The sequence below is a fragment of the Corapipo altera genome, unplaced genomic scaffold (assembly GCF_003945725.1).
Source record: "Corapipo altera isolate COAL_440 unplaced genomic scaffold, ASM394572v1 24b, whole genome shotgun sequence".
Taxonomy (NCBI): Eukaryota; Metazoa; Chordata; class Aves; order Passeriformes; family Pipridae; genus Corapipo; species Corapipo altera.
In genome coordinates, this window is record NW_020884888.1 from 8,184,090 (window position 1) to 8,211,477 (window position 27,388).

A 27,388-nucleotide genomic window follows, 5' to 3' on the forward strand; every position below is an offset into this window, starting at 1 on the left:
TTTATTAACCTGCACATCTATTGCTCCCTATAATTAAGGCAGTATATCTGGGAGGTGTTCCAGACAAACCTATGTGAAGGCAGTCTAGTTCATGTTCAAATGGGTATCTTGCCATATTTCAAAGTTTCTTTCTGTCTTGACTTTGCTATGAGGTCAATAATTTTCCATAAGTTTATGTGGGGAAAAAGTTTATTGAAACGATATCCAGGACCTCTTTTTAACAATAATTTTCCTTTGCTATACCTTGCCAAGATTATTTAAGCCTCCCAGTGCATATTTATAGGAAGTCTGGACAAGGATCGAAGGAGGATTCCTTTTTTTTCTCATTCAAGAGCCTTAAGATTTCATTGCTTGATTAAAAAGGAGAATTTTCACCCTGCTGTAGCTTTTGGATACCTGTGACAAATGTGTTTTCACAGTTTAGTCCAAGGTTTATAGTAAAAACATTTATATCCCATACGCAGTCATGGCACATACCTTTGTGGTGGTGGATATACTCCAGAACCTTTGCCACCTGTTGACCCCTCACCTGAGCCCTGCCTGGCTCTGGAAGTGGTTTGTCCTCCCTGTTCCAGGGATAAGATTTCAAACCACTGCTCTTAAGCAAATTCAGAGCTCTTCCAAGACAGGCTTGGCTAATGTTGCCTTGAGATGGAACCAGTAGAATGTTTACTGGAGGCTATGACAGGGCTTTGACCTCACCTTTGCCTTCAAGTTTGTCCAGTTTCAAGTGCCGTGGATTTCACTGGTATTTTATTTTCTTTGTTGCTTGTTAACTGTTGTTCTTCTTTTATCACATTAAGTATGGAACAAACAAAGGAAAATACATATAAAAGTCAAGATTAGTAATTTTGTCCATTGTCTAGGCAAAGAGATCTGAACGCTCACCAAGTGAGGGCCATAAAACTTATTTGCAAGATTTTGGCATATGCTTAAAGCATTTCTGCTCATTACAACATAAATAATGAAGCAGGATATGCCCAAGGATCCTATGAGTCCTATCTGGGACATTGAAAGGGTCTCACCCTCCCCAGTGCTGGTATGCATCTTCTGTACATTGACATGCTCCATGGCGTTTTCCACATAAATAACAAATTAAAAGCTCTGGACTTGGCTCAATCAAGAGAGCAAGCTTGGCAGAGCTGTGAGAGAGAGGTGGGCACTGGAGAGGAGAACCGGGTTTTGACTCTTGGAAACTGAAAACCAGTATTTTTGAGCAGAATGTCTCCACAGATGGGTGAGTCCTGCTCCTGCTCAAAAATCACTCAGAAAAAGCCGTTCAAAGGCCCTCACTGGCATGACACTTCACATAGGCTGTGCTCCTTTTGGGATTTCCCAGCAGAGGTCTGTCTCACCAGATAGTTCCCTAATGGAGTACAGACGTCATTCTTAATTTCCTGCAAAGAAACTTACAAGAGGTAAAGCTTTGAGAACAGCCCTTTCCCTTTTCCAAACTGCATTCCCATCAGAAAACTTGAAGAACTTATAATAGGAAAAAAATGTATTTTTTTTAATTTAGTTGTGTGTTCTCAAACTGTTCTGAAGGGTCTATAAACCAGGGCATGCAGCTGCACAATGGATAATCTGCATAATAACTCATTCCCTGACTATAGGCCAGAGGCTTCTCTGTGACAACATATGAGTTCTGACTGGGCACTAGGTCTGAAAAATATATGTACGCATTGTCATTGCACATCTGGAATTTAGAACTGCTAATGGATATGCTGTGATAGAAAAGAAAAGTGTCTGGCCAATAAACTTGGTTTATATATTTATTTTTAAAAGCATTACCACATTTCTGGCTAGTAGCCTTTCATCCTCTAGACTTTACACCAGTGCATCTGGAACGCTAAGCAGCTCTTTCAGGGATGCGGCCATATCCCAAAAGGCACCTTTTTTATTTGAAATAGCTTTAAAAACTAATTAAAAAGGAGGAAGGTGGTGTTTTTACCTATGAAGGCTTACATACCTAGCCTTTTATATCAGTTCCTACAGTCTCAGAAACCACAGTCGAAAATTCTCTCTCAGACTCTTCGTCAACCTACTTTATTTTCCAGGGTACCGCTATAAACACGTGCAGTTGTCTTTGAATAATGTATTTTCACCCTATTACATGTGCAACTCAAAAGAGCAATTACTTGTGAGTAGCTTTTTGAAGGACTAGCAGTGGAAATCGGAGCATTTTGAGTTTTTGAGTTTCTATGTGTCACTTTGGCGCCCCTCCTCATCATAGTCATTGAGCCTCTGGGCAGAGCAGATGCAAAAGTCCCTGTGCTACGACTTACCTTCCATAGGGTCAGAGATGTCCTGTCTGTCTACTCAGTCTCTCTCAAGTGCTGAGAAATAGCAATAAAAGAAAGACTCAGACACCAGCCAACAGTGAAAACTACAAGACTGATGCCTGTCCAGGCATACTAATAGGTGGCCACCTGAAAATTACATTCCATGGTGATGCATGGAATGTATTTCAGCCAAGTTAAAGGCATGTCTCATTTACTGGCCACCTTTACAGCTATGAATCCCTGGCAGGCACAGTGTTTCACGTCTTGATGCAGAGGCAATGTGAAATGCTCTCCCACATGCAGGTAGTCTTTTATTTTATTAATGTTTGCTTCTATAAATCTCATACCTTTAAGTAACGTGCTCTGCGCAGAGCGTATATTTTAGGCAGGAACCAACTCCAAGCCCATGGCAGCAAGAAGCACCCATGTATATTTAGTGAGGATTTGTAGGGCTGTATTACTGAAAACCTTGGGAATTAGAGACACATTTTTATTTTCTTCACTTAAGATTAGGAATTAGGCTCAAACTGTGAAACAAGGCATAAAAGATCAGCTTTTTATGATCAGATCACCTAGATGGTTTAATGGCAGCTGCTTTGATGTCCACATAATGGCTTTGCAGGTACTTGGAGGACATGAGAAAAACAACCCATGACCCCCCCTTCTGACTCATTTCTCACCCAAGCTCCCATGATTGGCTTCATCAACAAAACAAGAAGCAGCCCAGTCAGTGCTCTATAAAGCTTTATTGCAAGATGTGTTTACATAATGCTGTAGAGGTGAGCTTTTTAACTACTTATATCAAGAAATTTTGGACACAGGTCTGTGGTCAGTTTTCCATATTGACCCTGCATGGCACAGAAAAAACAAAAAGTGTCATTGGATCTTTCCAGACAGTAAAGTGGGGAGAGTGGGGGGAAGAAGAGGCAGATAAAAAGAAAATCCCCCTGTTTTACACTAAATGTGACACAACTTCTGAAAGATAAATACAAACGGTAGGTGAGCTTCGTGTGTAATAAAATCTTAAAAGAGTAGTTCAAGTTCTTTATGAAATAAAACAGAAACAAAAATGCAGTTTCATGGACAATTAAATTTAACATAGAACGAATTCATCTAAAATGAGAAAACAACAAACAAAACCAAAAACTCAACCAAAAGGACTTGTAGATAACATCTCTGACCATGCATGGCTTGTTTTTTAAATTACAATTCACAGAATAACACTGCTGGAGAGCCTATTTTACACTATGCTACACAGAACATGAAAAAACATGAGTAGTGACATTTACACAATTTTACAGTATTTCTCCTTTGTCTAAGAAACACGTCCTTTTCTACTTTACATTTTTTTACAATTCCCAGCTCACAAAAAAAAGGACACTATACGCGCAAAGACAGTCTTTAAAAAGGAGAAATGCACCCAATGCTACAAATACACCTTTTCTTTCACAGAAGCCTCTGTATTAGATAATGATTAAACAAAATATATCTCTATCTGCCACTCAGTGTGAAATGGACTAATTAGAAATAATTATAATTTTTTTTTTTTGCATAAACATAAAACTATACAACCTCTGCAACTCCTTGCATTACTTTGCTATGTAACTATTAAACTGCTTGCTAAAAACTTCTTGGGATCACATCTGAAATGCCAATTGAGGCAGTTTCTGCCCCAATTGAAGAAGGAAGGTGGGCCTTGTATGTTGTTCAAGTGTTTGTGAGTGATCTTCCAACCGTTGCCTATAACCAAACATTTTCTCTTTCAATAACACTTCAGATTGTTTTCTTTCAGAGCCTGTAAATACCTGGCAGTTTTTCCTGTAGAGAAACATCAACAACCATAGGCCTTACAGCTTAGACAAGTGTTTCGTGCATCCCGATGCTGGAAGTACAGAGCCACCATTCGAATGTGTCACAGCCCACCTCAAATCCTCATTAGAGGACTGTAATGTGTAGTGATTGTACAAGAAGCTCCTTCTTCTGTCTAACACCATATCCCTGTGCATCCTTTATATGGAGGCAGGCAGTGTGTACACCTGCCTACGAGTTGCGGTGGAAGGAGGAAGGATGTGAAACTGGTGGGCTGCCACCTTCATCTCAGTGAAATCAAAGCATTGCAATAACCACAATGCACAGTGTACCTGAATCCAGACTCCTGCCATCAGGAGGATGGCTTCTAAAGCATTTTGGACTGCTACTTGCTGTTGTTACATCACCAGGGAGGCTGCTGCAGGCCGAGTGCCTGACAAAAGGAAGCATTCACTGCACCTACAGTGACATTGTGACCTTTGAGGTTGCAGTACATGTTGAAGTCCTAGTGTTGGCCAGGCTACACTTAGAGCACAGCACACCGGGGACTTAAGGTGCTGTCATGCATGATCCTGCAGGAGGCCCTTGCTGTTCACTCACATCGAGACTCTAACTCCAAATTTCTATTAAATCGGGACATTAACTCTTATCTTGATATTCGCATGTGACTTTCTATTATGCTAAAGCCAAAGTCTTGTCTATCTACAAAACTGATGCCTTACTTTGCTGACGGAGTCAATGACTGCAGACATTTACTATAAAAGGGGGTCAAAACAGAAAAAGAAATTGATTTTGAAAACTGCTTTTAAGGCTGCTTCCAGTGTTTATCAGAGCAAGAAAGATTCTCATCTTTTTTGTTGATTTTGGATTATAGACAGGGATCTATCAAATAGAAGGGTCACACATAGCAGCCAATGGGCTATAAAACATCTAGAATCCATGAGTCTGGTGCCTGGCCTGACTGAAAGGTGAGGAGTGATGAATTTAGATGGATCTTTCACTCTTGATCATGGCACACAAGCATTTCCTGGGGGTGTTTCTTCACTGTAGCCACACAACTGCTACTTAACGTTATCCTTAGGTTGGGAATGAGGGAATACAAAGTAATTGCATGTAGTCTGCTTTTGAACAGCACGCAAGATGAAAGAAAATTAGGATAGCTTCCCTTTGGCAGATATTATGTATGCTAAAGTTTACCTCAGCATCCAGATCAGGAAGGCATTATGGTGGCAGACAAGTGCCAAGACAGACAAGTTATTGGCAGCAGGTGCTGAAATGAACACCAGCAGTGACTCTGAGAGCTTGGTGGAGATACAAAACTCTGGGCACTACATTTGCAACTGACTGGTACTATGGGAAAGGGAAGAGAGGTAGTTATTATGGCTGCAAGTGTTTAGAAACAGCCTTCACGTATCTCTAAGTGAGAAATGGGAACATGTGTTACTACATTGTGTAACCAAGACTTTTATATTTGTTACAAACCAATCCATATCTCACATATGTTTTAAAGCAAGTGTTACATCCTTATGGTGGGCACTTCTGATGATAGACAGGCAGGCAGCAACCCAAAACCCGAAGGTTACAACCTCATTAGACAGACAGAGAGAGGCATGCAGATATTACGAATTCTTCCATTTCATCTGGAATCCACTAGTTAGATGAAGGAGAACAAAAGTTATTCTCACAGTCAGGACACGTTGGCTGACTCCAGAGGAAACACTGCCACCTTACAGATTAGCACATAGGGCTGCTGGCCATTTTTATCAGGAACTGGAATGGAAATATTTTCTGTAGTTATTGAATTGTTACCGTGTCTGATGATCTTGCTGCGATAAACACTGAGGACAGTGGAATTAATCTGACTGTATACTACTGCATAAACAAGACCAAGTTATTCTTCAATAAAAAATGGTATTGGTTTTACAGATAGAGAGTACAAATGGAAAACCAAACATAATGGAAAAATGGACAAGGAAGAATATGCTTCACATGTAGGACATTTGCATCCAGAGAATCCAAAAGAAACCATCTTTTTTTTCCCCCAAACTTAATCTAACCCTTATTATTTCCCATATTTAATGTTCTCCTTGATAAGGAGCATATAAAGTTTTGCACATTTTTGCACAATTCTTGGAAAATACATATGCCCAACTATTAGTAATTCATCAGCTATGTTATGTCTCAGAGACAGATGCTGCACTTTGTCTAAAAAAAACAAAACTTTGTTCCCTGTTAGCAAGTGGTCACCAATAGCCACCTATTTTGCACGTTCAGAATATTTTAATTAAAATATCAGATTTAAAAACTTGTTTGATTTTCTCCTCCCAGTCAAACATAGGATCTCTGTCAGCATGAATGCATTTTGTTGCATTTCTGCTTCTTTTATCACTTAGCAAGTAGCACAGTTCAACATAACCATTACATTCAGGGCGTCTTCCTCTTGTTTCAGACTTCAAAGACCTCCACGAACCCCCATTACCTTCATTTCTTTGTTCTGAGCATCCTTAAGAGAGATTTTAAAAGTCCAAAATGGTGAGCAGCACATAAAGATCCACTTTAAAATCCAGATGCTCGTAGGTCCTGCATATTTTGCAGTGAAATTAGTTACATGCCACTTCTGTTTCCCAACCAGCTTCCTCCTTTCCATGGCTTTCAAATATACAACATATTTTATTAATTACCCAACTATTGCCTTCTGCCTACTTGTAAAATTGGCTTTTTAACAAGTTGAGGGGAAAAAAACATTGAACTTAATGCTGTCCTTAAGAACCTTTGCTCATTAGTGACTTTTTACTCCGTGGAAGATCCAAGGCATTGGCAGGCAAAGAATGAAATGTTATGATCAAGAGGGTGGGCAGCATAGATGGGATGTTCAACTACAGATCTCACTGCAGTGTTGTCAGCTACCTGGTTCTCTCATCACTTGGATGCTGTGCTCGATGCGATGTGATAGGTGACCAAGGTTTCAAAGGTTTATTGTGTTTGGTTCAACTATCCTGAACAATCTTCAGCAATTATCCTGTCCTTACTGAGAGTAGAGAAGAATATGTGAAGCACCTGACCTCGCTTGGGTGCCAGAAGCAACACAGCTATGGCATTAGGACCCCAGTATAGACTCTTATTTAATTCTATATTTCAAGTGTGTTTTGTAGCCAAAATTGAACCCTGTTACCATAACTAAACTGCAGCAGTTCCCCAGGTAACTAGCTTGAAGGAAGCCTCAGCTGTTACTGCTCTGCAGACACACCCTTAATCTTAGAGGCTAAGGTAATGGAAAGACACAATCTTGTGCATTCTTGAGGATCAAATGGCCATATACAGACTTTGGCTTAAAAAGTTCCCTTTTCTGTTATTGTTGTTTGTAGTTATCTTCAAAATACTTCAGCACTGGGTGGGTTGACTGTGTTCAATTCATCTTCACTGCTGTGTATGTCCTCCACTTAAAGGCAGATGAGTTGACAAAAGGTTCTTCAAACATGCTGAGGGCAGTTATAAAAGTCAGTTATAAAACAGTGAGATAAGGGCAAATATATTGGAGTTGTTTACTGTGGTACCCATTCCACTCGTATCAAGGATAATCACAAAAAACCAGTAAAGAACAGCAAAAACACAACAGGCTTTTTAGTAGGGCTATTTCATATTCAGTCATTAATTTGAAAAAAAAACACCTCAAACCACCACATTATCTTGCAGCAGAGAAAAGCAGCATGAAGGGCACAGGCAAATGAACAAAACTTCTTGAACTTAGCGTCCAAATTCATTTATAGAGTATGTAAAACTGTTGACACAGATCTCTCTGAAAATGTACAAATGCACAGTACAGCCATAGCTCAACAAGAGGCAGGAATTGCATTCGCTCCTCTGTGTGCATGCTGCTATGTACAGTATGAGTGTGTATTAATATATATGAATTAAGGATCCTAAATTCTCCCCTTGTATTGCAGGCCATCTCCTGCCCCACAGGGTGAATCCCACTGAACAACACTGAGTTCCTACAAAAAAGACATTCTTTTCCTCCTGTCCAGGTGGAACAGTAAGGCCCCACAGTGAAAATCGTGGTCCAGCTAGCTTCTGCAAGAGCATGATTTCACACCATGATTGTATATGTACAGATACACATACACATGTCCACACATTCATTCTGTACATATACAAAGGTACACATACATTTTTACATTCTTTGGTGGCAAAACAATAAAAAAACCCAATAAAGCACTGGGTTGCACAGACTGCATATCTTTTCTTAATGAATCTGCTTCAGAAAAATTGGGTTTGCTTAACAGGAGTTATTTTGCCTCTTTAAGGACAATTCCTTGCATTGACAAAATGCCATACATTTACCATGACTAAAACAGGGCACAAGAAAAGCCAACGTAAACACAGCTCACATAATGACAGATAATTCAGAGAGCCCCCTCCTACCCACATCAACACACCATGAGAAGAAGAAGTCATATGCTTTCACCTACAAGCACTGAAATGCTTCTTCAGTTACTGTTGCGATGACATGCTGAGCTGTGGTACACCCTTCTTCTGCCCTGGCTGTGGGGTTTTGCTCTTTGTTGTTTATTAAAATTGAACTAATAGAGGACAGGATGTTGGGAGCAGCAGAAGAGGCTGGCAGCTCAATGTCACACTGAAGGGTTGTCAGCCTGTGTGCTTCAGATGAATGGCTCTTCTTGTTGCCACCTCTGGGATATCAAACCTGCATCTCAGAAGTGCTGATGAGGCCCAGTGCTTTGGCTTCTTCTGGTGTTAGCCCACTTTTTAGTGTCCTTCTCACTGGGTGGTCATGAATTCCAAAAGCAGGCAAAAAACCCCAAAACCAAAACAAAAACACAAAAAGAAACCAACAAAGAAAATGCAAACAATTAGAATTGATAATTTCACAAGACTTTCACCTGCAAAAAACCCTATTAACATGCAAGCTCAATCAAATCAAAAGTTGCTATGTACTCAGGGACTCAAGTTCAGAAACACTGAGTAATGCCCTATGGCAAATCCATGGGAGCATCAAGTACTCAGCAACTCCAGTCAGGCAAAAAGACATTTGTCATTTGACATTTAGTCAACAAAAACTTTGAAGGAAAAACACCACAGCATTTCAAGATTTTTTTTCTCTGAGATTATATCAGTTGATTTTCAGTTCATAGAAAGTATCATCTGCCCTATTATTTTATAGTTTTATAAGGACCCTTTTAAAAGTCCTTTGCAATCTTTATAGGGCTCCATTGAATTTATCACTATTAAATCCTATGAGACCCTTTAAATGTGTGAAAAAAACCCACCCCAAAAGGTATAAGATTAAAAACTTAACTAGTTTATAGTTGATCCAAATCATTAAAACTACTGTTTTCATACATGCACCCCTTTCTTCTGTAACATTCCCCCAAATGAGCACTATTTGCGTCGTATTTGTCATTAGTAGTCTGTAGCATTTTAGTTGAATTTAAATGATAAATCTAGGCCAAAATTGTTTTTATTAATTTTATATAAAGTATTCTGAATGCTAGCCCTGACATAAAAGTTTTAAAACTTGTGATTGCCTTTTTTATTCAGAAACAAGTGACTGTGTGACTGTACACACTGAGCATCAGTGTCCTCCTAGTTTTACTGATGCCATGATTTTCAGGTGGATGGGCTTTAATTCAAGATGCAAATTTAGTGTTCACTCCCCACTTTGATGATCCTCAAGTACAAAAAGCCAATTGAGAAGTTTAAGCTGCATGCAAAGCATAAACAGTGACTTAATGTTGAACAGAATATAGTTGGAACCCCAAAATAGTGAAGTCTGGAGGCAAATAATCTTAGAGAAACCAATTGCAAATAGTGGTCAAGGACTTCTTGCATTACTATCATTTAGCACAATTAAGACCTCTAACTTATTGAAACATTCAGTTCATGTAACTGAAACTGGGTGGTCACACTCAAGGGTTGAGCAGGAGTGAGACAAGGGAACGGACTGGCATAGAAAACAGAGGGATAAGATAAAGGAAGAATATGGTGTAGTTGAATATTCTATACCATGCAGGTAGAATGAATGTGATAATATGTTTGATAGTCAAACTACTTTGATCAGTTACCAAGGTTAATCAAATGAGCTGGAAATGTCACGTGTGTAGTTGTTCCTCCATTACCAAACTCAGCTGAAAACTGTTTTTCAAGGCCCACCCCTTTTCCCTACAGTATTTGCATGTTTATTAGACACCACCAGGAGTCTGCACAGCAGCTTTTTATGATACCCATTTTTTCCTACCATATTCATCAGCAACATCTTCCAAGTTTACAATACTTAGCTTAAAGCACTACAGGGTTAAATGCAACTGATAAAGGTAAGATTATGAAAGACTAAAAAAGTACTACCACAAGAGAAATAAACTTCAAAAAATGCTCTGGTCTTCTTGGTGAAAAATACCCATCAAGGACTTTTGAGTCAGTCCTCATCACTGGCACCCTTTTTGACATCTCAAATTTGACATCCAAATGTCCATGATGACAAATGTTAATTTCTAGACACAAGCTGAGAAAAACCTTAGGGTCTTAGGGTCTTAAGGTCTCAGTGAATCGCCCAATGCTTATTTCTGTATCAAAATAAACTATATCATGAGTGGAAGAACAAATCCAAGAAAGCTGCAGTAAAAACATTTCTGTCATATTAGAAGCAAAGATATTTCCCTCTGCAGTTCACCTGCTTAGCTGCCTGCATTGCCATACCCTCTATAACACGCAGCCAAACATGGACCTTAGCTAGCTAGGCCACCAGACAGTAGAGTCATGTAAAAAAATATGCATACAGGAGGCTTCACGTTCACAGGGTGACTGTCTAGAAAACTTCCCACTGGCACAAAAGTGAACTGGAAAACCAAATGCAGAACAAATTTCCAAGTTTTAGATGCCTCTGCAGAAGTGTCAAACCAAATGTATTCATGACTGCCCTCACACATATCCCCAACTCTCAGACCACGCTCACTCACTCGCATTTGCAAACTGAGCACAATAACCACTGTAAAACAAAGCTATTTTTTCTTGTCAGATGGTAAGATAGGAAGAGAACAGAATCGTTATTCCTGTCTGTAAACTTTAATAGGAACTGAGGTACTCTGCTAACTGATTATGTACTGGACTAAGTAAAATTCTGCTCTTATTTATGACAAGATGAATCTAGAACAACCTTCTTTAGGTCAGTACAGTTACTACTGCAGAAATAACTGCACTGAGACTGTATTTAATGACTGAAAAGGAAATGTGTGCCTCTATAACTTCCACCCAGCAAAACAGAGTTGTTTAAATTCCTTCATCAGCCTGAGCGACAGGATTACTAGTTTACTAGGAAAAGCCAAATGGATTCACAAAAACATATAGGTCTCTTTGAAGAAAATTACATTTCTCAATTCAGAAATAATAATCAGGAGTTAAAATACCCTGGTAGAACCATTCTCATGAAACAAACAAGGAATCTTCTTTACATTAGACAAGATATCTCTCTGAAACTCCAGATGCCTACCTATCAAACATACTAAAGTCTTAGACTGAGGTCCTTGTGCCTGAACCCTTTGGTGACTGAGGAAAAGAAATAGTGTATGCAGCATGTGACAAGGACAAGTGCTCTGTTCTGTCTGCTGTATGACTCACACCACAGAGGCTAACCCCAGACTTATACTTTTTGTGCTACTGCAAAAGAAGTAGGAATGACAATACTCAATGAATTGCTGGGACGTACGCAGCTGTCATTAAACAATATATCCCTCAGATGATTATTCTAACTTAGCTCTCCTGTAATACAAAAAATTGACAACTTGGATCTAACATATTCAAGTAACCTAAGGTTTTAAGGCCAGCAGTTAGGAGAAAACAGATCCAAACAATGTAGGACTTTGATGGTCATAACGATACTGTCAAGAAAATAATTAATAAAAAGCAAAGATGTGAAGAATCCTTTCAGTGACAGAATAATTCTCACAAAAACTGACAGCTGCTGACTTGTATAAACTAAGTGGGTGGGGCCAAATACTGCAAAGTACAGTGGTTACTGGCAAGATTAAAGCTGTCCATCATCAACAGGCAACTGGAAGGATAACAGCTGACAGAATCATGATCCAGACTCAAATGAGGGAATTCTTGTCCCTACAATGCAACAAACCAATCTGACACAGATGAATCCACTTGTAATTTGAAGTAATATATACAGATGAAGGTAGTCTGATAAAGGGTCTCTTTATATAAAAGTTATACCTAATATGTATAAATTAGAGTACAATTACAGTACAAATTACAATTTCCTCATCTGAAGATACAATGGATGGCTGCAGTAGTATATCCATAGTAGCATAAGAACAAGCCCCACTATTCTCTGCACTGGCTTGTGGAATACGGAGGCTTGTGGGTGAAGAAGGCAGGAGAAAGCTGAGTTATCTACAAGAGCAGGGAGGTGGGTAAACCTTGTCTTGACATTCTGTTAAACAGATGCGCCCAGTCATCTGTCTATTTCCTCATAAAGTGCTGGTAGGGTTCTTCTACATTAGGTCATGAACACAGTCGTCAAAACTGAATGTAGGGAGATATTTTCCTTCCATGTTTTATAGGCAATGCAAAATTGCATTTCTCAAACTAGATCTTCACTCTCCCTGCTTCACTGAACTCTGTCATCTCTCTAACTGGACTAGACATAATATCTTGGCTTGTAAAACTCTTGGCCTGCTGCAGATCACATTAAACTGAGTTATGGAATGTATTTTGGAGGCAGTGACAATAAAAATAAGACTTTCAAATGACCTTTTAGGTTCTTCAAGCAATTTTTAAGACATTTGCTTAAGAAATATAACATAGAAAGAAAATAACTTTTACTCTTGTCACAAGCAAGGCCTGCTGAGATCCCATAACCAAGAAACTAAATGTTGTTTTTCTGGGGTCAGAGGATATGATACTCTTTGTTAATCATGAAATCTAGAATTTTATTTGATATCCTGGCAGAATGCAGTGTGCTTATGATGAACTCGATGAATTTGACTCTGCCTGTTGGGTCAAAATCTACACAGATACATAGCCCTCACACTACACTGGAAAAGTTTTAAAAAAGAGTAATTCCCCAAGCATAGCTTTGTTAGAGAATATAATTATCTAGGGTTTGGTTGTGTTTTTAAAGAGCAAATATAATTTCTAACTTCCTCTCTCCCTACCTTTTTTTTTTAAGACTCAACAAATAGTAAAGATCAGTCTGCCTGGCGCCATTTATTCATGCACTTGCAATGGCTTCTGGCATGTGTGTTTACATCTGTAAGAGTTACTTGTAAAGCAGAATAGATATGACCATTCCTGCTCAAGTGGTCACAGAATGGGTGTCCTTCCTATTGCAAAGATGTGGCAGACACGGGGTTTTCCCACAGTCCCAGATGCAAAGGTAATGTAGCTGTTAGTTGCTGATTTGGAATGAAGAAAATTCCATGTGTCTGTAAATTACACAGCGAGGACAGCAGGAAGGGCAGATTACATGAGACAATACAGGCCAGCTCCATCACCTCATTTCATTTAATGTATCTTAGTTTTGGTTTGTGTTACCTATCCACACCCATCTTGCACAGGTAGTCTATGTTCTCATATATTTGCATTTAACATATTCTCTTGGACTTTACTCCAATGAGTCCAAAATGGCAATTTGCAACTCAAAAATTCAATCCAGACAATCTTGCTCATATTTTCTTATTTTAATCCTTTTCTGTCTTTGCATTTTTATGCCACTGATTATATAAGTTATACTTATGTTTAATTATGCATATATCATTGCTGAATACGAGTAGGCTTAAATGCTCAGTAGAAATACTAAAACATTGTGTGTAGAGATTTTCTTCTGGGGATTTGTAGGTGAATTTTTGGATTATATCACACACTTCTCTGAAAAATTACAGAAAACTGAAATGTGGTCTCTGTCTGGGTCAACCACATAGAAAGCTCACGGAAACAACACATTATTATGTATTACTACTGCCCTGCAGCTTTGCTTTTGAGTCCTGTCAGCACTTCACAGATGGCACAAGTCTCTCCTAACAAGAAGTTCTGTAGTTCATAACCACCTCTGGGTGTAAGTTATGGTGGCTGTGACATAAAGAGGAGTCTAGCAGTGGAAAATGACAAACTGGCACTTCATAAGGAAAGCCTTACTTGTTTTTCTTCTCCAGGTGGCTTATGTTATAGCGAACAAAATATAACATTGCTTTAGAGAACCTGGGTTGCATGAAGAGCAACGTGTTTCAAAGTAATATTTAATATGTAGTTGAAACTGTTAAAGTTTCCAACTTTATGTATTTCACAGATCATCATTTACATGATCCCAATAGTAGAGCAGAAAAGAAGATTTAGCTCTGTCCTTGAAAGTCTTCTGTGACAAAACCCCCTTAATTTTCAGAAGTTATGTGAATTCCACTATAAAGACTTACTATTAAAAGCAATCCTGCTGCCACCTCTCTCATAATTCCTCCCACTTAACTTCACCAGTCAGAAACGATTCCACTAGTAATAGGAAAAGCATCAAGAGCATAAAGCTCACCAAGAACTGAATCTGCATGTAAGCACTATATACTGTTTTCAAGACCAGACTAAATATTAACAATGCACAAGTCAAAAAAAGGCAGGAGATGGGATACAAAAAATAAACTACCTAAGTGTTTCAGGCCTGTAATCCTTACATTCCATTTGGAATTTTAAAATGACCCACTAGAAGGGTAGATCAGGCTTATGAACACGGCGGTGTCTCTTGGAGAGTGACTTGGAAGAGGACTGTGACCAAGTTTGACCACTTAGGATCTGTGGAATGCAAATTAATTATCCCCATTAGGAATCCATGCTGGGGAATAAAACAGTGAGAAGCAAAATCTCTACAAACCTATCAGATTAAAAATAACTGATTAAAACAATCTTGAAATTACATTAATTGGCTGACGTTATTCTACCTAGAGAAAGCCATATATATACATACACGTATTATTTCTTGGACATAGTGCTGGGGGCAAGATAAATGCAAAATAGCTTTGTGTGAAACATTTTTGTTCACCTTCTAAGGGAGACTTTCCTCCAAACAGTTCTGACAGTCCTGTCCACGCAAATCCCTGCCTTTCCAACCCCTTCTGCTAATCTACTTGGTGGCAGCAGAGGGCTCTCTTTGGCAGCTGTGGTAGCTTCCAGGCTGTTCCTGAAAGTCACAGGAGATCGCTTCTGTTACTGCACTTCTTTTGTAAGGCAGCCTGCATAGCCGCCTTGTACTTGCCTGCCTTTTCTCGTTCTCAGATGAAGTGCTTTGCATAAGAACTCTGCGATTTTGTCAGTCAAATACTCACTGCTGCTGAATTCTTACTTAGATACTGAGAATCATCGGCTTTCAGGAAGGAAGGATAATGTAAATGAGTAAATTTCTGACCAGAGATAAACTTGAAAGTCACTTTAATATAGAAAGAAAGCAAACAAAATACATATCCTATAACTTTGGACTAATGGTGTGCAACTCAACCATACAAATTTTTTTTAATACTTAAAACTTAGATATCCTAATTTTGGGAATGAATCCTGTGTCAAGAATTCAAAAGCCTTTACCTTTAAAATATGTCCATTAAAATGAAAACAGAGGGTAACAAAGATGAATTCACTGATATAGTGAATGGCAAACTGGCAAAAGTGAAACCAACAATTTGTATGTCTTGTAAGATGCAAACAAATGAAGTAAAGTTAGTTTTTTTCTACAGAACTACAATTGAAAAAGTGCCTAAACTGTATACCATAACAGAAGTATTTATATAGAAATGTCAGTGCCAATATTCTGTGACCTGTGAACATGAACAGCTTTATTTCCTACATATAATACTGACCTCACTTGCTCTTTATCAGCTGCTCATCTCCTGCTAGTTTTTCCCACATTACCTTCAGGATGGCCTTTCCTGAAACTAAGAAAAGTGCCATGTGGCCAAGAAAAGATGGCCAGACAAATTCCAGCACTTGTAAGTCCTTGTCTAGAAGCTCATGGGAAGCTGCATTTGGTTCTCCCAGTGTCAGAAACACAGCACAAGGAGATGCCGATGGTCTTCCTATGCTGTAAAATCCTGCTGGGACACAGGCTTTACCTGGACAGTCCCATGAGGTGACAGGCACCCTAAAATCACTAGGACTACCCACTATAGCAGCAGTTTTTTCCTTGTTCCTAAACCATGTCCTTTGTGCTTGGGTAATGTAACATACATGTACATGTGAATGTCTGAGTAGCATTCATCTCTCTCTTCTCCCTGTAAACTAAAATAAACAGGGATAAAAGATAAGTATTTTTTGTAAACATTGCATATTTAATTCTGACTTTCCAGATCAGTGCAATGACTTCTCATCCTTTTTTCAGTTGCTGTATTAAAACAGTGCTGTGCAGTTTTGAGCAAATTTTAAAATCCACAGTATCTCTAACACTGGTACTGGAATCCAATGTAAATTTAAGGAATGACTTATTGGTACAAGCTGGGTTAATTTTATATCTGACTTTATTTATTTAAAAAAAAAAAGGTGTTTCAATCAGAAAGTTTGAGCTAGGAGCCCCAGAAGAAATAATTCTATCAGAATAAAACTCATTCTAGAAATGACTTACAGATTCCTCTAAAATAGTAACTGGAAAATGAATATAAGCCTCTTTTACAAGCAATTTTTCAAACTAGATTTTTAAACCAACCTTTAAAAAAACCTTTTGTTTTGAAGGCTACATAATGTAGAACTGTACAGGATGACTGCAAGTATCCTTTATGGTGCTGAGGCCAGGCAAACACTCTTGAACAAACCTTTAGGTATGAAAGATACAGTTTGAAACTCATGGAAACTGCCAACAAAATATCTAGGCACTATACATTTGAACACTCAAAAAGCAGAATGTCTACCCCTGTCTGTCAAGATCAGATATCTTAAAAGAAAGCTATAACCTCTCCCCCAAAACAAACATAGTAAAGCAGAAACTGAACACTTATAAATAAATGTGTACCAACTTAGAAATGGTACTAATATCAACAATCACAATTATATATGTCAATATGCTACCAATTACAATGGACAAAACTGAAAATATGCAACCAGCTATTCAGCCTCATACTTTATATACATACACTGATTTACAGCTATCAAAACTCAAGATAAGTGCTATGGATTATGCAACTAATAGCTTAGTGGCTAATGGTTATGCCACATAATAGCCAGTATGGTGGTATTTGATCAAAGGTTGGACTTGATGAACTTGGAGGTCTTTTTCAACATGAATGATTCTATGCTTCTATGATTGTATCCTCTCCTGTTTGTTCTGCCATAGCTGTTGATGTTGGCCTCTGGCACAGATGAGATACAGGACTACACAGACCTCACCCTGCTCAGGTACATCAATTTCTACAGCTCACTGTAGTCAACTGCATTTATTATTCATTCATTATCTATTATTAGTAATTTTAATTTATTGTTAGTGTTTTTATTTATTGTAGATCATGGTGTTTAGTTCTCCAATTTTTGCAAAGATCTTGCCATCCTAAGGATGAAAGAATATATTACTAAAAAGGCATCCAAGACACCAGCTATCTTGGTATCTAATAGAGATAACCTTCCAGCTGCCATGCTTTGTCTCACATTCTGTTTTCATTCAATAATTACATTTTTATTAACTGGGTATTGACCTGAAGGCTCAGTGCTTTGTGTAAGAACAAACAGACTTTGATACTGAAAACCATCAGTGATACACTTACTTTTTCTAAACACAAAGAGTAGTTCCTAAATATGCATCACTCACTAAATTACTCTGCTCCCTCCTCTAACTCCTGATAGGATCCAGCTACTAAAATCCTAAATAATTAATTGCAAATTCTAAGTGAAGTTGCTTGCCTTTAAAGCATTTGATATAGATTTTCTTTTTGTAAAGTTTTCATTTTTTAAAAGTAAAATTTCCATTAACTCCTACTTTTAGTCAGGCTATAAATACCAGAATAGTCTCCCTCCTGGTATTTTGGCACTTCTGTATCTTTTCAAAGCCAGAAAAAGTAAGTAGAGAGATGTAGAAATGAAAAATAATGAAAACCAAAGAAAATAAGAAGAAAAAGTTAAATAAAGTGCCCTATGAATGCTCAACAAAAAATGCACACCTTTGGATTCAAGTATCTCCCATATAGTATTTTGTTTGCTTACAAACATGTTTATTCCAAATCAGCACTGCATGTGTTACCAAAACTTGTCTAAAGCTGGTCTTCACGCCTGGTCCTTTGGCAGAGCTCTTTCCCACGTTTTGGCGCCTGATGATAGCATGCTGATCCCTATTTCATTTTTACCGAAGGTGAAATTTAGTATGAAATACCCGACCTTGGATGTTCTGTAGTCAAATTTAATCCGCTGACCCTGAGTTTATTTGTCTAAAATGCAGATATATTTGACTCAATTCCTATCTCCTCCATGGTCCACTTGTGTAAGTCTGATGCAAGATTACTTGGGCGGTGCTTCAGATCCATTTCTGCATAATGACTGTAAGAATTTTTTACTCCCTGCAAGCTATTATGCAAATAAATCAATAAATCCTTATGAGATATTTCCATATATCAAGGGTCTGTCACAGGGTATATTATTAGGCTAACACGTGATTTCAAAGTCTGATAAAAGAACAAGGCATTATCATGTCTCTCCTCTCTCTTTTTTAAACATCACAAATAAGTTTGATCAAGTTATCTCCTTGAAATATTAGATTAAATTGATATTAGATTAAATTAGATTCAATTATCTGTTCCAAACCCACTTCTCTAACTGAAATCTAAAGCAGATTTTCAATTCTAATAAAATCTAGGAGAAATAAGAGTGCATACACATACAGACACTCTGAGATGAAACCATGTGTGGGAAAATGAGCCTCTTCTTCTGTGACCTCCCCATGCAGTGTCACCAGCAGCATCCAATAAAACCATCACTGTGCTACTCACCATCAAAAATCAGTCACACCTGGGTCTTACATTACAGTTTACCATTCAGAGTCAGATGCAGATGTAGATGCAAACAGCGCTGCCTAGTCAAGCCATCTTTAAAGAGCTCTTTCCTTGATGCAGTTACCTGCTTGCTAGAAAGCCTGAGTCAGGATCCCCACTTTTTGACCACTGCCTTGACTTTAGGGAGCCTGAAGATGCACTTTCAAGCATGAATGTTGCCAATAATAACAATTCATGAAGAAGAAGGAAAGTAATTGTACGTTCATGTTTTAGCCTTAAGGTAATTACTAGTCAGCTGGTCTAGTTTTACTACCCCGTGGCTTAATAAGCATTTGAATCAGATAATGAATCCCTAGGACTGTTGAATCCTTGGTCCTTTTTCAGAGCCTTGCTATGGCCATTCACAGAGGTCAGAAAATAAGCCTGCTTGGCTCAAAGTTCACAAGTGTTGCTCTGCGTATGCCAGAATTACTGAAAATATCTTCCATATGCTTATTCATGTTTATTTAACTGAAGTATGATTTTTCATAGTGCTGATTCATAGGAATTGTATCATTCTCCTGAGACAGACTCATCCAGTTCAATGAGATCAACACAGAGATGGCACCTCAGCAAGAGTCTAAACCTGAGAAGACTGATTTTCTGTTAAGGGATGGATATTTAAATAAACAGCCAGGACAAATAAGAAAACAGCATTATCTTCCTATTTTCGTAGAATCATAGAATATTCTGAGTTGGAAGGCACCCATCAGGACCATTGAGTCCAACTCCTGGCTCTGCAGAGGACACCCCAAGAATCACACCATGTGCCTGAGAGCATCATCCAAACACTTCTTGAACTCTGGCAGCCTTGGTGCTGTGACTGCTTCCCTGGGGAGCCTGTTCCAGTGCTCAACCACCCTCTGGGTGAGAAACCTTTTCCTGATATCTAACCTAAAGTTCCCCTGACTCTAACTTCATGTTATTTCCTCAAGTCCTATTGCTGGTCATGAGAGTGAAGAGATCAGTACCTGTCCCTCTGCTTCCTCTCAAGAGGATATCGAAGACTACAATGAGTTCTCCCCTTAGTCTCCTTCAGGCTGAACAACCCAAGTGACCTCAGCTGCTCCTCATAAGGCTTCCCCTCTAGATCCTTCACCATCCTCACAGCCCTCCTTTGGATGCTCTCTAATAGCTTAATATCTTTATTATACTGTGGTGCCCAAAACTGCACACAAAATTAAAGGTGAGGCTGCATCAGTGCAGAGTAGAGCAGAGCAGGACAATCCCCTCCCTCGACCAGCTGGTGATGCTTTGCCTGATGACCCCCAGGGCACGTTTGGCCATCCTGGCTGCCAGGGCACTGCTGACTCACATTCAAGTTGCCGTCAACCAGGACCCTCAGGTCTCTTTCTGCAGCACTGCTCTCCGGCCTCTCATTCCCTAGTCTGTACGCACAACCAGGGTTGCCCCGTCCCAGGTGCAGAATCCAGTACTTTCCCTTGTTGAATTTCTCATGGTTGGTGATTTCCCAGTCCTCTAATTTGTCAAGGTCTCTCTGCAGGGCTTTTCTGACCTTGAGGGAGTTGACAGCTCCTCCCAGTTTTGTGTTGTCTGCAAACTCGCTTAGTATCCCTTCCAGTCCTGCATCCAAGTAATTTATGAAGATGTGGAAGAGCACAGAGCTGAGGATGGAGCCCTGTGGAATCCCACTAATGACCAGTCACCAGTCTGATGTTATCCCATTCACTATAACTCTTTGTGTCCGACCTGTGAGCCAGTTGCTCACCCATATTTTCTCTTATGGAGTTTTGGGGGGGCTCTTTAATTAAATGTACTTAAGTAAAATTTGTATTTTATGAATGATACTGCTTTACTGGTCTTTATGTGTCTTCTGTTGCCTCAAAGCTGCTGTGGCTCTAAGACTTATCTTTTGTCTCCCCCATTTTGGAACAATTGCCACAATTGGCTGGTTCATCATGGTGTGAAACTCTCATTTAGTAATGTGACTTTCTAAGCAGCATTATTGTTTATAAAATTTCTTCTCTTACCTCACTTCTTGTAATCTTCACAGCAAACTCTCCTTATCTCCCTTATATTAATATTTTTTTAATGCAGCTCTCTGTACTAAATAACATTCTTTCTTGACTGATTTTTGAAATCTCGGTGGTGTCTTATACAGAGGGTTTAATTTTTATTTCCCCAAATCTACTGGTGCAATGCCTGTAATATTGTTTTCTGAGGTCCCAGAAATTTACTTCAGCAGTTGGATTAACTGAAATTTGGACTATCAAATAGAGTGATACTTAAAACTTCCTTATCCCAGCTTTCCCTTGCACTCATTGTTTGTTATGGCACCATTTGTGAAGGCTATCCTAACCTTGTAGGAGAATCAGGCAACCCTAATTATTTTATTTTTTATTTATTTGCTAAGTTGAACAGATCCCCATAACGTTATTAAAAACCTTCAACTTTCAACTTTAAACCTGCAGCAGCTTCCCATTGCTACTGGTCTTGAAGCTATCTTTGAATGATTACCTTGAGGGGGGTCATAGAGCATTTCAGTTTCTGAGGCTTAATGAGTCCTGTGGTTTTCTGATGAAAAAATACAACTGTAATGTTTTCTCATATATAATGTCACTCCACTGCATCTGGTAGGCAGGTAACTGAACACCTGTCATAAGGCGGTGACTTCCAGTTGGTTACTGTACTTCTAATTGCCAAACTTTATCCTTAAAACCTTCCACTGTGTAAAGGTCTAACACAGACTTAACTTCTCTCTCTTCAGATCATCACAGGAACTCAGTTGTTATGCACTTAGCATATTCCTTAGACTTCTGTAATCCACTTCAGCTCCCACTGAACAAATTCCTTCCTATCAGGTCTCAGTGAGCTTCAGTCATATCATGACTTATCAGTGACCTTCCTATCTCCAACTAGCACATACATATGTTTCCATTTATCTTTTGTTGGATGACTCACTGACTTATTCCTCCTTCCATTTTACAGTTCTACTGCTTTCTCTGAGCTTTCAAACTCTTTTACCTCATTACAACCTAACTAAGCTCTCTGCATACCAGATATGTTCATACTTCTCAACAAACACAAAAGGTAAAATGGTTCAAATGAACATGTCAAAATGTCTCATTTTCCCATCACAACTACTTCCTGAATTGAACATAACTTTTTCCATATTCCTGTTTCTGCTTTCCCCTATAAATGACCTGAGTTGTTTTTTTTTTTTTTTTTTTTACTTGACATTTTTCTGTGTTCTTTAAGGCAAAAAAATCCCTTGCCAGTGAGAACCTTCTGCCTGAATCACAGGAAATGTTTACAGTGCAATTGCATATAAATCTTTTAGGTTTCTGATTTTGCTAAAAGTATATCTCAGTTCATGTTCACTAAAATCTTTGCTGAATGCTAAGTAAGCCTGACAAGATTTCCAGTTCTGCACTGAAAGCAGTGAGACATATGCAACCTGATGCACAGAGAAAATCATTCCTTTCAAGTGAATTTCTCTTTGATGTCCATGAACAGATTGAATACCAGGCTCATGGCAAAAGCCAACAGATGTGCATGGGAGCCTGAAGATTGAAGGTGGTGAATCAAACCCATCAGAAAGTAGGGTCTCTTTGCTCTGTAGACGATAAATATCATAGTGTTTGCTAATCTAAATCATTAAGGTATGACTAAAAATCCATTTTCTAAAATGTTTATGTGTTTCTACCTGAAATATCTTCTGCTCATTTATTAACTCACATCATGCATTAACAAGGGCTGATCTCTGTTCATTTCCTGGAGATGCCTTCTGAGTGGATGTGCCACTCAGTGCACCTGAGTGTATTTTAAAGCTAATGTACTTCATTAGTTCATCATCCAGGTATACTGACTATTTATCAGAGTGAAATAGTTTAGTTAAGATATTCTCTTTCCACACGTCTGCAGATGTCAGCTGAAAGGGACACTAAACTACTGAACTTTATATTTGTTTTGAAATTGCCTTTTAATCCACTTTAGAGTCTCATCCAGATCTTGAAGAAAAAACAAGCAAAAGAGCTGGATTGTATCATGATTAATTACAATGGAAATCAGTCCCAGCCTAAACATTTACTGAATGTTTAACCTCTGTTAATGTTTTTACTGAATATAAAAGAAAGTTCCATTGAAAAATATATAGTATTTTTATCACAATTATCCTGTTTTGTTTTCTCTGCAGCAAGTGCTTCCTTGGGAAAAAAGTACTTTTGATATGTGTGTGCATGAAGATAGTGTTGCTAACAGAGGAAATATCATGGGATACACCACAGAAATAGGCAGACATACAGGAGGTTTATTTCATATGCACAAGCCAACTGGGGCAGTCAGCACGTGCAGAACACCAGAACTGTGTAGGGAAGTGGGTAGCAGCAGAAGGTGATGCCACAAAGAGGTAAGGCACAGTGTATGACAGAAAGTAAGACAGACAATCCAGTGTCAGCTCATTTTCTTTGCTTAGAGACTGGCTCATCTAACCACAGTGTCTATTTTGCCTTTGCTCTTGCCACATGCAGAAGTTCCTTTCTTAGCATGTTGGGGAAAGTGAATATGCTTTCAGCACATGCTAGTTTATAGCAATACCAAATGTTTTTGAGCACCCATTATGTTAGAACAATTCCACAAAGAAGAAAATCTGTGTCATTTTTCACTCACTGTTGTTGACTCCTCTTTGTCCTAACTTCCCAGAAATGCTAAAAAGATGGATGGAAAGGTAGTCAAAAAGCCACATATGGTGAATGACACTAAACACTAAATCTTATGATTTTTGGATACTTATCCTTCTCATAGTAATTGCAGTAGTCTCTGCACATGAGGGAAAAAAAAAAACAAACCAAAAAGTTCATCACCTCTTACACATTGTATTTACTAAAGCACGAAACCAAATTCCTCAAACTTGGGTGCTGCAGCTCAGCCCCATGGTCACACTACATCATTGAAAGACCACCTTATAAATGTGCTACCTTTTCTTCCCAGTGGAAGTTAAACTCCTCTATAACCACTTTGCAGCCAAGCAGCAGTAGACATTTTGTTTTCAGGGCTGCGGAAAGATAGCACACAGCACGAGAGAGAAAGATTTTAAAAGGTGAAATATCTCAAGCTACTTTTTGCTTTATGAATAAATTCAGCTACAGATACAGCTATTAATCTTTATGCCAGTTCACCAAAAGTTATAGCATTTTAAGCAGTCTCCGTTTGAGGTCCTGACCTAACTTCTCTAGTTACATGTAAGTACTGTCATCAGCTCTGAAGTACCATAAACCATTCTTCTCTTACTGCTAAGGACATTTCAAGTTCTGTATAAGACTGAGCCACCCACTGCACACAACATGGTTTAAACAATAGTAAGAGGAACACAAGCCAATCATAAGTACACACTCAAGCAACTATGAACTACCAATGCACGTCTGCCTATTAAGGCCTGGTTCCTACACCAATATACATAAATATTTGCATGTTTGCTTATTTTGAGAAATTTAATAGCCATATACTCACATGACTTCCTATTTGCTCGTGACCGCTTCCTCTCTCTAGGCACCGCTCGCTGGCTTGGCACTTGGGTGGCGGACTTTACAATGCGATCCATGATCTCATCCGCTGCGTCATCTGTTGCGTTTGGTGAATCATCATTGCCAGCGTTCCATGAACCGATACGGCCTGGAAAAGTCCAGCAAGTGAATTAAAGGGAAAAAAAGACAGAAGGTCTCTTGAGTCACTTTGGTTTTGCAATTGGGTTTTTTTGGAAATTGCAGCAGGCAGCTCAGTCATCACAACTTCAATTTGACCAAAGAAGACTTTTCCTAATGAAGAATATTTCTAAATAATACCCTAGACTCTTTGCTGTATCAGCAGAGAATCAAGAGCTCAAAAGCAATTTTAATGTGTATATATACATATATATATATTTTATATTCCTTTCAGCCTCAGACCATACAACTGGTAAATGTCTGCTAGAGGCTGCCTATAAGCCAAGGATGACTAGTGTGTTTCCCTCTCCCCTTGTTACACAGATACTAGAAGACCTGGCACATGTTAGGGATTGATGCAAATCAGAAACACAGGTCCTTTGTACCAAAAGAGAGACAGAATAAATTTACGAGCATTTGTATCCCAACCTAGTGCAAAGGAGACATGAAAAGACCAAGAAGTGTTGTTTGACATGTCTCATTGTCCCTTTCACAAGGAAGAATTCACCTTTGCATCACAAAGCTGTATGTGTTCTGGCACAGCTGCATTTGCTCTGTTATAAGCAGAAAAGGAAGAACTGTTGGCAAGTTGAAAAGCTAAATAAGCAATTTTGGTTAAAACCACAAACAAACAAGTGAGCCATGTTTCCAAATCCAAGGATCTGGCACTCCTTATTCCACAAAGCTCTGCATGACACATCTTTGGGTTACTCCACTACTGACTACTGTTCTGTGTGCTTTTTGTTTTTAAAGAATTTGAAGGCTAGTGTGCTGTGTGAACGCTGACAGTGAGCTTTGCAAAAGCGTGGGTCTAATAGAATTGCCAAAAATCACTAACGAGGCCAATCTATATCACATCCCTGAAGCCAATAAACAACAGCTTTGATTAGGCCTTTGCTCTGCTGCTTGTCTCCTGGCTCTTGTCAGGAGCAGTTGTATTACAATAGCGCTCCTGACAAGCTTCTGTCTGGCTCACCCATCTTCTGCCTCTGCTGTTCTTCAGGGGAATACAAACAGACTCTCGCAATCAGGACACATGGCTCGTTAGCATTCAATGGATTATTTCAGCTGTTCAGCTTGTTGCAGGGCAGCTTGAAGTATTTCATCTTTGTACTTCAGTTAGCTGACTTGCTTCTTAAATTGGGGCTGTGAAACCTCTAAATTAGACAGGATCATGGTTTCAAGCCTTAATAAACTACACACACAGAAACTTAGTGGTGGATGCTCTGGATGTGCAGTCATACCAAAAAAGAGTCAGGAAAGTGTAAGATATCCAGATGTGAGGGAGAAAAAATACCTAAGTAGGAAACTGAAGACTTGAATTTTGGTGCATCACCTTCAGTTCAAAACCATCTTCTGTGGATTGAAGGTATGGAAGGGGTGAGGAGAACACAAAAGAAAATACCCACTTCTTTGCAGTTTCGGAGGGAGGTGGTTAAAAGATTCACCATCTTTTTCCTATCCTTTTTCCTCTACCCAATCATTCATTTTAAAAAATGCTGCAAGGTCTTTTAGATTCAATTTGAATTGCTACTTTCTATCTGCTTCTATTGAAAATAAAAAGAAAGTCACATCATGGATTCCCTGGATGCCCCACTTTGCTTTCATGATGAGAACAAGAATAAAAATTGGGGTTCTAGAGGGCAGTCACGATCATGGTGTGGGGAGAGGTGAGAATTTCTGCAGGCTTTGACTCCTAATGCCCCCAGGCACTACTCTGGCTGTGATCCATGTGTTAAAACTTCATGCAAATTCTTCTACATCCTCGTGCCCCAAATTGCCACTTCCAGCATGAAAATACACTGGGGTGTTCTCCTTCCCCTTTGACCTTTTCCGCTGTAAGTGCTATGCATGGGGTCCATGACCCATGTTTGGGCCACCGCGTGGCTGCTGCATTGCAAAAATCACAGAATCACAGAAAATATTCTGAGTTGGAAGGGACTCACAAGGATCATCAAGTCCAACTCTTAAGTGAATGGCTCATACGGGGATCAAAACTACAACCTTGGTGTTATCAGCACCATGCTCCACTTGCTGGCACTTACCTCGGCTGGCCCGGCTGCGAGTGCGGACCCCGAGCGCCATGGTGCTTTCCCCGCCAACGGAGGAGGTCTTCAGCACAGCCTTCATGTTCTCGTGCTCAGCAGCGTCCTCGGCGTACTGCAGCCCCTGCGGCTGGCTCTGGCATGGGGGTGAGCTGCTGGAGAACTTGCCAGACTGTGGGAGGAAACGGATTTGTTGTTTCAACTGAAAACAGCATGGAGAATAGGCCAGAGTCTTGACTGTGAATTGCAAGGAGAAAAGTGCCCTCCAAGGCTTGGTTTGGAGTGCAGCTATTCCCAAAAGAGCCCAGAAACAGTTGCTCCTCTCCCAGAAGCATGTACCCTGACCAGAAATAAATCTAAAACAGGGTGACAGCAGGGAGCAGACACAGTCAGAGTCAAAACAGATGCATTAGCTTGAGCTTTGTCCTTATGTCTGAGAGTAAAAGGTACAAGGCAAGGACTTGCTTTGAAACCTTCAATCCAGACTGATATGGGGTCAGGTATGATGCCGAGGGGGACAGCATGAAACCCAACACAAACAAGAAATTGCTTTTTTTTCTGTACAACTTTCAGTAACAGGGCAAAATGGGGACAGT

The 27,388-nt window shown here is 39.2% G+C and overlaps 1 protein-coding gene across 9 annotated transcripts in view; it reads right to left on the bottom strand.

The window, feature by feature from the left end:
* Positions 1-3,013: 3,013 nt before the first annotated feature.
* The window catches only part of FHOD3 (formin homology 2 domain containing 3), a 387,784-nt gene continuing 363,409 nt past the window's right edge, over positions 3,014-27,388 (bottom strand). For all 9 annotated transcript variants that reach the window (XM_027643906.1, XM_027643905.1, XM_027643904.1 and 6 more), the window contains 3 exons: positions 26,793-26,964; positions 24,557-24,718; positions 3,014-8,873 (listed from right to left, as the gene is read on the bottom strand). In XM_027643906.1, coding sequence (XP_027499707.1) covers positions 8,791-8,873; positions 24,557-24,718; positions 26,793-26,964 — 417 coding nt within the window. In that variant the 3' untranslated portion in view covers positions 3,014-8,790. The remainder of the gene's footprint in view (positions 8,874-24,556; positions 24,719-26,792; positions 26,965-27,388) is intronic.